A 12,228-nucleotide genomic window follows, 5' to 3' on the forward strand; every position below is an offset into this window, starting at 1 on the left:
CAGTTCTCCTGCCTCAGCCTCCCAAGTAGCTGGGACTACAGGCACATGCCACCACCCCTGGCTCACTTTTTGTATTTCAGTAAAGATGGGTTTCACGGTGTTGCCCAGTCTGGTCTTGAACTCCTGAGCTCAGGCAATCTGCCTGCCTTAGCTTCACAAAGTGCTAGAATTACAGGTGTGAGCCACGCGCCTGGCCTTTTTTTCTCTTTTTTGAGATGGAGTCTCACTCTGTTGCCCAGGCTGGAGTGCAGTGGTATGACCTCGGCTCACTGCAGCCTCCACCTCCTGGGTTCAAGCAATTCTCCTGCCTCAGCCCCCGAGTAGCCTGGGACTACAGGCGTGCACTGTCACTCCTAGCTAATTTGTGTATTTTTAGTAGAGATGGGGTTTCACCACGTTGGCCCGGCTGGTCTCGAACTACTAACCTCAGGTGATCCACTCGCCTCGGCCTCCCAAAGTGCTGGGATTACAGGCGTGAGCCACCATGTCCGGCCGACATGCCCTTTCTATGCCTCACATAAAAAAGAACCCCACCTCTCATCCATGTAGAACCCCAATCCTTTTCACTTATTCAGTGATCCAATATACTCATGCTAGGCTCTGTGCTAGGATTTGGGGATATAGTGATGATGAAGGAATTGGTCCACGGTCTCAGAAGGAAATAGGCAATAAACTCTGGAGATGCCACGAATCCGTATTACTGCAGAAGCAAGCGTGAGGTATTACTGGGGAGCCAGAAGAGGGACACGGAGCCCAGTAAGAGAGGTGGGAGGCACCTTCCAGGAACATAACTAGGAGTTAGCCAGGGGAGAGGGGAAAGGGTATTCCAGACGGAAGGACAACTTGAGCAAAGACAGGGAAGGAAAATTTAAAAATACAGTGGTGCTTTGTGCATGATTTCTTTTAGTTTTCTCCAAAAGGTGTCATCATCCACCTCATTTTACAGATGGGAAAACTGACCCTTAAAGAGAAAAAGGGAGTAGCATAAGCCACATGCTGAGTCAGCGGTGATCCTGAATTTGAAGCCCCTGAACCTGACCCCAGAGCTCCAGCTGCTAGCCAGTCCAGTCTCTTTCTGATGGGACAAGTTCTTCCTAGGATAAAAGGTGCCCTGCAAACTAACAAGGAATGGGCAAGGCGGAAGGGCGTCCTGAGCATGGGAAGGAAAGGGCCTTGGCTGAGGTGTTCCTCGGAGCCACCGGAAGTGAGGGACACCAAGCTCTTTGAAATGAATAGCCTGGGAAGAAAGGGACAGAACAAATGCTTCCAAAACCTGCCACCCGCTTCCATTCTCAAACTTGGAGAGGAGTGAAAAGGAGTGGCCAACTTGGAAAATCTGACAGTGAGTTGGAAGTGGATTCCTGCGGTGGCTGCCCCCGCTCCCCACCACACCCCGTCAATGTCACCTTCAAAGTCAACGGTGCCGTCTCCATTAACATCAGCCTCCCGGACAACCTCAGAGATCTCCCGGGGGGTGAGCCGCTCCCCCAGGAGTCTCTGCATGGCCTGCTGTAGCTCCGCCAGGGTGATCTCCCCATCTCCATTCGTGTCAAACTGAATAGAAGCAGAAATAGATTATATCAGCAATGACAATGATGATAGCCACGAGACGATGGAGTTTACCTATCGCTTACTGTGGGTCAAGCACTGAGATAAGAGCTTTGGGAATGTGAGCCACTAGAACGTCAGCTCCAAAAGACAGTTTTGTTGTGGGTTTTTTTTCTTTTCTTTTCTTTCTTTTTCTTTCTTTCTTTTTTTTTTTTTTTTTGAGACAGTCTCACCCTGTCACCCAGGCTGAAGTGCAGTGGTGCAATCTCGGCTCACTGCAGCCTTCACCTCCTGGGTTCAAGCGATTCTCGTCCCTCAGCCTTCCGAGTAGCTGGGATTACAGGTGCATGCCACCAAACCCCTCTAATTTTTGTATTTTTAGTAGAGACAGGGTTTCACCATGTTGACCAGGCTGATCTTGAACTCCTGAACTCAGTTGATCCACCTGCCTCAGTCTCCTAAAGTGCTGGGATTACAGGCTTGAGCCACTGTGCCCGGCCGAAACTTTTTTTTAATGAGACGGGGTCTCACTATTTTGGCCAGGTTGGTCTTAAAATCTTGGCCTTAAGCAACCCTTCCACCTTGTCCTTCCAAAGTGCTAGGCTTACAGTCCTGAGCCAAGGTGCCCAGCGATACATTTAAAACTTACTTTTTAAGTGATTTTTGAAACATACATTATTATTTACTATAGTTATCCTGCTGTGCAATAGATCTCAAAAGTTATTCCTCCTGTCTAACCAAAACTTTGTACCCTTTGACAAGCAACTGTCCATTCCTTCTCTGTGGCTCCCCAGCCTCTGCTAACCACCTTTCTTTTTATTTGCATGAGTTCAATTTTTTAAGATTCTGCATGTAACATCATGTGGTATTTGTCCTTTTGTGCCTGGCTTATATAGCTTAGCATAATGTGCTTCATGTTTATTCATGTTGTTGTAAATGATAGAGTTTCCTTCTTTTTAAAAGCTGAATATGCCGGACTCAGTGGCTCATGCCTGTAATCCCAGCACTTTGGGAGGCCAAGGCGGGTGGATCACCTGAGGTCAGGAATTCGAGACCAGCCTGACCAACATGGAGAAACTCCGTCTTTACTAAAAATACAAAATTAGCCAGGCGTGGTGGCGCATGCCTGTAGTCCCGGCTACTCGGGAGGCTGAGGAGAATCGCTTGAACCTGGGAGGTGGAGGTCGTGGTGAGCCAAGATTGTGCCATTCTACTCCAGCCTGGGCAACAAGAGCAAAACTCTGTCTCAAAAAAAGAGAAAGAAAATTTTAAATGACCCATGCTGCTTACATTGTATTTATTTTGGATGACACAGCTATAGGCTGAGGAAGCTGCAAGTTAACAAGTGCCGTAAGGCAGGAAGGTGTACTTGAGGAAGAGGCAGAAGCGGGGAGTGTTTAGGGAGGCGTGAGCTGGGGAGAAATGAGCATGAAATAGACAAGGTCTCAGTGTTGCAGAAGGCAGGGCCCAAGTACGTAGGGGCTTGTGTGTCATGGGACGTTGTCAGGATTTGGTTCTGAGTAAGACAAGAAGCCACTGGAGAATTTTAAGCAGGGGAGTGACCAGATCTGATATACATTTTAAAAGAATGTGAGCATGAAACCCTGTTGTGTAGAGAACAGACCACAGTAGGACCACGATGGGAGCCAGGAAACCAATTAGAGGGCCGCCATGATCATCCTGGTAGGAGATGGTTGTGGTTTGAGCCAGTTAGCACCAGCAGAGCTCAAGAAGGAGAGTTCACTCCCCGATGTTTTGGAAATTGAACGTACTAGACTTTCTGGTAGACTAGTTAAGGGTGTGCAGGGCAGAGCTTTGGAGGCAGTTCATTAATTCAACATATATGTATCCATATTGCTAAAAAAAAAAGTGTCAATAGTGCCCATGTGGAAGGCACCGTTCTTGGGACTGAGCACGGAGCAGCGAGCAAGATACTTAGAAATACTTGTCTTCTGTGCCTGGCTTATTTCACCCAGCATACTGTCCTCCAGGTTCATTTGTGTTGTTGTGTGGGGCAGGATTTCCTTCTTTTGTAAGGCTGAATATTGCATTTAAATATATACCACGCAGAAGGAGAAATACTGCATGATTCCACTTACATATGAAGTACTTAAAATAACCACACTCATAGAAGCAGAGAGTAGAAGGATAGTTGCTGGGGGTTAGGAGGACAGGGAAATGGGGAGATATTGTACCATGGGTGTAAAGTTTCAGTTACGCAAGATAGGTTCTAGAGATCTGCTGTGTGGCATTGTGCCTATAATTAATAATACTGCATAACGACAAATATTGCTTTTAATGGCAAAATCACAATTACTTTTGCATCAATCTAATAACTATGGGCAAAAGACGTGAACAGCCATCTCTCTAAAGAAGACAAATGGGCAAAAGACGTGAACAGCCATCTCTCTAAAGAAGGCAAATGGGCAAAAGACGTGAACAGCCATCTCTCTAAAGAAGACAAATGGGCAAAAGACGTGAACAGCTATCTCTCTAAAGAAGACAGACAAATGGCAAACAAGTTCATGAAAAAAATGCTCAGCATCACTAATCATTTGGGAAATTTAAATTAAAACCACAATGAAATATCACCTCACATCTGTTAGGATGGCTACTGTTAAAAAGATGAATAATAACAAGTGTTGGTGAGGATGTGGATAAAAGGGAACCCTGGTACACTTTTGCTGGGTATGGAAATTAGCACAGCTATTATGGAAAATGGTATGGAGGTTCCTTAGAAAATTAAACCTAGAGCTGCCATATGACCCAGCAATACCACTTCTGGGTATGTATCTAAAGTAATTGAAATCAGTATATCAAAGGGATGTTTGCACTCCCCTGCTCATGGCAGCACTATTCACAATAGCCAAGGTATGGAAGCAACCTGTGTCCATCAAAACAGAAGAGTGGATAAAGAAAACATGGCATAAGTACACAATGGAATACTATTCAGCTTTTTTTTTTTTTTTTTTTTTGAGGTGGAGTTTCGCTCTTGTTACCCAGGCTGGAGTGCAGTGGTGCGATCTTGGCTCACTGCAACCTCTGCCTCTCGGGTTCAAGTGATTCTTCTGCCTCAGCCTCCTGAGTACTTGGGATTACAGGCATGTACCACCACGCCTAGCTAATTTTGTATTTTCAGTAGAGACGGGGTTTCTCCATGTTGGTCAGGCTGGTCTCAAACTCCCGACCTCAGGTGATCCACCTGCCTCAGCCTCCCAAAGTGCTGGGATTACAGGCATGAGCCACTGCACCTGGCCTTAAAATTTTCTAGTAGTGACGTTTAAAAAAATGTTAAAAGGAACAAATGAAACTAATTTTTAATATTCTCTTTTATTTAACCCAATATATCTAAAGTGTTATCCTTTCATCATGTAATCCACTTAAAAATTATTAATTTAGCTATGTAAGTAGCATTCTTTTTATGCACACTGGATTTCATAAGGCAGTAAGTTCTAAGTTCTTAGTAGGTGCTTAGCATGCTTAATTAGGATACTTAGCCTAGAAGTTTACTTAAGTATACAAGTACGTTATGCTAATTATATTAGCATACTAAGTCTTAATCCAGTGTTCACGTTACACTTACAGCACTTCTCAATCCAGACAACTTTTTCTTTTTGTTTTGAGATGGAGTTTCACTCTTATAACCCAGGCTGGAGTGCAATGGTGCGATCTCAGCTCACTGCAACCTCTGCCTCCCAGGTTCAAGCAATTACCTGCCTCAGTCTCCCAAGTAGCTGGGATTACAGGCACCCACCACCATGTCTGGCTAAATTTTTTTGCATTTTTAGTAGAGACGGGGTTTCAGCATCTTGGCCAGGCTGGTCTTAAAGTCCTGACCTTGTGATCCACCTGCATCGGCCTCCCAAAGTGCTGGGATTACAGGTGTGAGCCACTGAGCCCGGCCAGCTGTAGATCTTTATAAGAAGCTGGGAGAGGCACTTGCACAGCCAATAGGTGGAGGCCTCCTAGGATTTGAACCCATGTTTGCCTGGTTCCAAATCCTTTGCTTCCAAACACTCTACTACTCTTTATTTTCACCTTGTGTTGCTGAAAGCTCTCAGAATGAGAAGGTATTTTATCAGGGGATATAAGCAAGTCTGTTATTCTCACTGGGTCTGATATTTTTTAGTATCTCTGCAGCAAGTGGCTTGTACCAGATGACCACTTTGCATTCCCTTCTGGGATCTCAAATTCTTGGATTCTTCCTGTTACAGGCACTAAGAATAGAGGCCCTGGCCAGGCATGGTGGCTCATGCCTGTAATCCCAGCACTTTGGGAGACCGAGGCAGGTGGATCACTTGAGGTCAGGGGTTCAAGACCAGCCTGGTCAACATGGTGAAACCCCGTCTCTACGAAAAATACAAAAATTAGCTGAGTGTGGTATCGCGCACCTGTAATCCCAGTTACTTGGGAGGCTGAGACAGGAGACTGGCTTGAACCCGGGAGGCAGAGGTTGTAGTGAGCCGAGATTGCACCATTGCACTCCAGCCTGGGGACAACAGTGAAACCCCGTCTCAAAAAAAAAAGTCCTAACATTTATTCTAGAGATGGCAGGATCTTGGATAAGATTTATAATCTTCATGAGCCTCACTTTTCTCATCTGTTTAATTGGGATACACGACTGCTTGCTTACTCCTAATGTGTGTGTGTGTGTGTTTTTGTTTTTGTTGGTTTGTTTTTTTGAGGATTAAATCAGATAAAGTATACAGAGGCATTGATCCATTGCAGGTGTTTGGAATACATTATTTTTCTTCCCTATTTATCGATCCCACCATGGCTGGAAAAAAATGGGTGGGGGCCTGGTTGGTGGGTGCTGTCCATGGCATTGGCTAATTACAGGCAGACCCCAGAGGGTCTGCCTCTACCATCACCAGCACCATGACACTGTTAACTCACCTCCTTGAAGGCATCCCGCATCTCCTGGACACCGATCATCCCAGCTGTTTCTGCAAGCAATTTGGGGGTCATCAGCTCCACAAAGTCATCAAAGTCTACACGGCCACCCACTGAGGAAGATGGCACAGAATTAGCGAGACCCCACAAGCCCCGGCCTTCCGTTACCTCACTTTGTGCTTCGAGTCAGTTAGATCAGCTCCCTTCTCCCTGCCCTATAAGAGCCGTCTTTGACTTCCTCCCTCCAGCAGCTAACACCAAGCTCCAAACTCATGTCCCTCTAGCCTGAACAGGAGTGGATAGGGTGTGGTATGGTGGAAGTAACTGCCTGTGTGACTTTCAGACAGTTGGTTAAGATGTTTCTCCTCCTCTGTAGACCCGTAGAAAGGGGAGCGTAAATTAAATGAGCATACAAATTTTTTTCAAATATGAATACTATCATTACCTTGAATTCAACCTTGTTTAGTTCGTTACATGCCCAGAAGCAAACCCAATAGCTTTTTTTTTTTTTTTTTTTTTTTTTGAGACAGAGTCCCACTCTGTTGCTAAGGCTGGAGTGCAATGGTGTGATCTCGGCTCACTGCAACCTCTGCCTCCCGGGTTCAAGCGATTCTCGTACCTTAGCCTCCCGAGTAGCTGGGATTACAGGTGCACGCCATCACGCCTGGCTAATTTTTTGTATTTTTAGTAGAGACGGGGTGTCACCATATTGCCCATGCTGTTCACAAACCCCTAACCTCAGGTGATCTGCCCACCTCAGCCTCCCAGAGTGCTGGAATTACAGGTTACAGGTGTGAGACACTGCGCCCAGCCTCAACAGGAATTTTATTCTAGCTAAAATCTAAAAATCAGTTATGATCTCCATCCAAAAATCCATCCATCCTTTTTGCAGCTGTATTCACCAACATTAGCTCCAGCTCCAAGTTTGTTTCCAACATCCAATACAGCTCCAATCTCGTGCTCCACTGATGCATCTTAGTGGTGATAGTAATAACTACATTTAATAAGAATTTACTGGAGGCTAAGACTTTAACTGCATCAGCATCTTTATCTCTTCCTTTCCACAGTCCCATGAGGTAAGGAGAGAGGCATCTTCCTCTATAGATGAGGAAATGGAAACTCAAGAGTAGCGGATAACTTCACTTTTCAAAATGACTGTAATTAGTAAATAATAGAACTGAGATTTGAACCCAGACCTATCTCTAAAAGCTTTTAACCACTTCAAATGCTGCCTTCCTGAGTCGAATCTGACCTGTTTTCTTCCAGACTTCTAGTCCCTCTCATCCTCCTCTCCACCCCCAACTCTACTCTTAACCTCTACATCCTTCCCAATTCTGCCCTGATCCCTTCCCTAACCCCAGCCATCCCTCCCATTCCCTGGACTCACGGTTCATGCGGATTTGCTGGCCGAGCTCAATCAGTTCCATCTCCGTGGGCATGTAACCCATCGTCCTCATGAGATTCCCCAGATCCTTACAAGAGATGAACCCATCTCGGTCCTTATCGAACTCAAGAAATGCTTCCCGCAGCTCTGAAAGTTAAGAGAGAACTTTGGGGGAGCTTGAAGCAGTCAGTGGGGAAGAGTGGCATCTCTTGAAGCTATCAATGAGGCTCCAACTAGAGACTCCTTAAAGGAGCGTACATTAGAAACAAAACAAAACAAAACAAAAAAACCAAGGCTGGATGTGGTGGCTCATGCCTGTAATCCCAGCACTTTGGGAGGTCGAGGTGGGTGGATCACCTGAGGTGAGGAGTTTGAGGCCAGCCTGACCAACATGGCAGAACCCCATCTCTACTAAATACAAAAAATTAGCTGGGCATGGTGGCTCATGCCTTTGATCCCAGCTACTAGGGAGGCTGCCTCAGCCGAGGCAGAAGAATCGCTTGAACCTGGGAGGCGGAGGTAGCAGTGAGAGGAGATCGTGCCATTGCACTCCAGCCTGGCAACAAGAGCAAAACTCTGTCTCAAAAAAGAAAAAAAAATTCAAAAAGGAGTGATGTATGAAATGTGTTAGCAAAAGAGGCATCATTCCTGAGACCACTAAATGAGAGCACTGGCGTCCTTCAGATTCCTGGATGAAGTTATGGGGAACCTCAAAGTCACCAAGAGAGAAACTCATTTGTTTTCACTCCTGAGTCTTGGAGACACTTGAGGATGGATATGCCTTCGAAATACTTTGGGAGGTCCTTCAACTGCCACGAGAAAGAGTTCTACAAAATTACAGTTGAGTGGGAAGAGAGAGGGATTGTAAAAATTCCATGTAATGGAATTTATACAGAAATGCACAAAGGGACTGAGGGCAGGTCAGGTGGGTGGATGGCAACGTGGAAGCAACTGGGGAAGATGGTGTTACCTTCAATCTCATCTTGTCCCAGTGGTCTTTCCTGGAAAGGAATGCAGGTGAGAGGGAATTTGGAGAGAGGGTCACCCATTCTCCAAAGGATCTCCTTGTTCTCCCAAGCTCCTCCCCACTCTCTCGTGGTTCTCTTTCCATTCTCTCTCTCCTCCTCCATCCCTCCCATTCCTTTTCCCATCTCCTGACTCCTGTTCCACAGTTCTTGGCTCCCCACCCCCCTCTCGACGTCTCTCTCCCACCCATGAATCCCAATCTCCCTTTGTCTTCCTTTCTTAGACAAACATCCATCACATTGTGTCAAAGGGGGTCTTAAACACTGGGGAGTCCAGTCTCCTCCATCTCCAGATGAAAAAAGCGAGACTTCACACCACAGCTAACTCATTCAGAGTGCTGACTCTGTGCCAGGCAGTTTCCACAATCATTTCATTTAAACCTCAGTACTGCTCTGTGATGCAGATCTACATCTCGTTTCCATCTTACCCATGAGAAAGCTGAGGAACAGAGGGGTTAAGGAACCTGCACAAGGTCACACAGCTCACAAGCGGCAGATCCCCTCCCAAGGGAGGAAGGCATTCACCTGCTCCCTGGAGGTCATGGGGCAAGTCAGACACAGTATTGGGATTTGAATTCAGGGCTCCTGACTCCCAAGTCAGAATTCTTCACACGAGCCCCCATTCACTCCTTTCTCACCTGCCTCCAATCTTCCTGCCAAAGGTTAGAATCTCTGTGCATGGAAACAGCATTCAATGGCTTTCAGGCAGGAGGGTCAGTGCCAGCATGACCAGTTCCTAAACACTCTGAGAATGTCCAGTTATTGCTGCCCCACCTACTCCTGCACATACCTGAAGGGCTGGGCTTACATATACATGGCATGTTAACAAGGAAATTCTACTGACCTCTGGTCTCTTTAGCCTCCCATCTCCCTTTATCCCTGGAGCCTTTCCCTCAGCTTCTCTTTCATCTGATCCCCTCCTTGCAGTCCCTTATCACCCTTTTTTTCATTCTCTCTCTTTTTTTTTTTTTTGAGACACAGTCTCGCTCTGTCACCCAAGCTGGAGTGCAGTGGCACGAACTCGGCTCACTGCAACCTCCGCCTCCCGGGTTCAAGCGATTCTCCTGCCTCAGCCTCCCGAGTAGCTGGGATTACAGGCGCCTGCCACTGCACCCGGCTAATTTTTGTATTTCTAATAGAGACAGGGTTTCACCATCTTGGCCAGGCTGGTCTTGACCTCCTGACCTCGTGATCCACCTGCTTTGGCCTCCCAAAGGGCTGGGATCACAGGCGTGAGCCACTGCCTGGCCTTTTTTATTCTCTTTTTTTGGTGATCTTAAAGCCTAACAATGAAAAGTATGCCCACATATCTGGACAAGTTGGTATATATGGAAAAATAAAAAAATTTTAAAAAGCATGCCCACAGGAATCAAGCAAACCCGACCCTGCCACTTACTTTTTTTTAACGAGACAAAGTCTCACTTTGTTGCCCAGGCTGGAGTGCAGTGGCATAATCAGGGCTCACTGCAGCCTCCACTTCCTGGGCTCAAGCGATCCTCCTGCCTCAGCCACCTGAGTAGCTGGGACTGCAGATGCATGCCACCATGCTGAGCTATTTTTTTGTATTTTTAGTAGAGATGGGGTCTTGTGTTTCCCAGGCTGGTCTCAAACTCCTGGACTTAAGTGATCCTCCCGCCTCTGCCTCCCAAGGTGCTGGGATTCAGGCATGAGCCACTATACTTGGCCGACCCTGCCACTTACTAACTGTGTAAGCTTAAGACAAATGACTTCATGACTCAGAGCTTCACTTTCCTCACCTGTAAAATGGGAATGAAAGTCACTGACCTCATGAGTTGTTCTGAGGTGTAAATAACATCAGGTGTGCAAATCCCTTTGCACAGGGCTGGGCACAGAGCAATGACTTAATAAATGGCAGCTACTGTTATTAACGTCATCATTATCATCACCACCATCATAACCACCACCACCACCATCATCATCACCATCATCAACACCATCATTAACACCACCACCACCATCATCACCATCATCAACACCATCATCATCACCACCATCAACACCACCACCACCATCACCACCATCACCACCACCATCACCACCACACCACTATCACCACCACCACCGTCATCACCACCACCACCACCACCACCACCATCACCACCACCACCACCATCACCACCACCACCACCGTCATCACCACCACCATCACCATCACCACCATCATCATCACCATCATCACCACCATCATAACCACCACCACCATCATCATCACCATCATCAACACCATCATCACCATCATCAACACCATCATCACCATCATCACCAACACCACCACCACCATCACCATCACCACTATAATCATCACCATCATCATCACCACCACCTCATCATTATCACCACCATCACCACCACCATCACCACCATCTCACCATCACCATCACCACCATTATCACAATGAGCATCCATGGAAAAGAATGATGGTAATCTCAACAATGACATCATCCCACTTTCCCTTTTCATTTTTCTTCCTTTTCTCTCCTTCTCTTTGCTCCTGACTTTTGATTTTACCCCCACCCGTTTATCTCACTGGCTTACATGACCCCACCAGGGTCCTTGGAATTTCTTGTACCTTCTCAGCTCCTGCTCTATCCACCTATTCCCCTGGTTCTGTGGCACCATCATGTCCCCTTCTTTGTCCCACACCCCTGCTCCCTTTGCCCTGCCCACCGCCCTTCCCCCTCACTCCCCACCTCACCCGCTGTTTCTCAGCAATGCCTTTCCTCAAGAAGATGCAGGCGGGGCCCATGGGGAACTGCATGGAGGGGTGGGGTGGAGCTCGCAGGGCACCAGTCTCAAGATGGCCCCTCCTCCCTGCTCCCTGTCGGAGCTCAGCCTCCTTATCTTCTCTAGCACTCCTTTGCCACCTCTTCCTGCCTCTCTTGGTTTCTCCTTCGGTCCCTGTGTCTTAGAGCTGTGACAGCTGGGCTGGAAATCTCTACCCGGGTTGGGGAGGGATCAGAGCTGTCCCTGCCTCCCCATCTGGCTTGAATGATATGGGTGGGGAAATGCAGAGTCAGGTTCTGTGACGCCTTTATCCCCAGAGTGGAATTGGAAAGTGCATTTTATAAATGGGGATTAGAGGCTGGATGTGGTGCTCACGTCTGTAGTCCCAGCGCTTTGGGAGGCTGAGGTGGGAGGATTGCTTGAGCCCAGGAGTTTGAGACCAGCCTGAGCAACATACAGAGAGGCTGTCTTTACAAAAAATAAAAAAATTAGCCGTGCCTGGTGGTGCACACCTGTAGTCCCAGCTGCTCCAAAGGCAGAGATGGGAGGATCACTTGAGCCCAGGAGTTCGAGGCTGTAGTGAGCTATGATTGCACCATTGCACTCCAGGCTGCAGTGAACTACGATTGCACC

The 12,228-nt window shown here is 47.1% G+C and overlaps 1 protein-coding gene across 1 annotated transcript; it reads right to left on the reverse strand.

Moving 5' to 3' along the window:
• Positions 1-605: 605 nt before the first annotated feature.
• Positions 606-11,629, reverse strand: CABP5 (calcium binding protein 5). Its single transcript, XM_054672930.1, has 6 exons — positions 11,567-11,629; positions 8,796-8,826; positions 7,829-7,972; positions 6,445-6,554; positions 1,407-1,554; positions 606-700 (listed from the first exon to the last, which is right to left on the reverse strand). Exons 1-6 carry the CDS (start codon positions 11,627-11,629, stop codon positions 606-608), a joined length of 591 nt encoding a protein of 196 aa, XP_054528905.1.
• Positions 11,630-12,228: the final 599 nt, after the last annotated feature.

This window comes from Pan troglodytes, chromosome 20 (assembly GCF_028858775.2).
Source record: "Pan troglodytes isolate AG18354 chromosome 20, NHGRI_mPanTro3-v2.0_pri, whole genome shotgun sequence".
Taxonomy (NCBI): Eukaryota; Metazoa; Chordata; class Mammalia; order Primates; family Hominidae; genus Pan; species Pan troglodytes.

Excerpts from the sequence above, each read along its gene's own strand:
- CABP5 (XM_054672930.1), bottom strand. The coding sequence starts at position 11,629 with ATGCAGTTCCCCATGGGCCCCGCCTGCATCTTCTTGAGGAAAGGCATT. Across the intron at positions 7,973-8,795 it reads GGGACAAGATGAGATTGAAG|AGCTGCGGGAAGCATTTCTT; the intron begins GTAACACCATCT and ends CTTAACTTTCAG. Across the intron at positions 701-1,406 it reads CGGCACCGTTGACTTTGAAG|TAATACGGATTCGTGGCATC; the intron begins GTGACATTGACG and ends TTGCTTCTGCAG.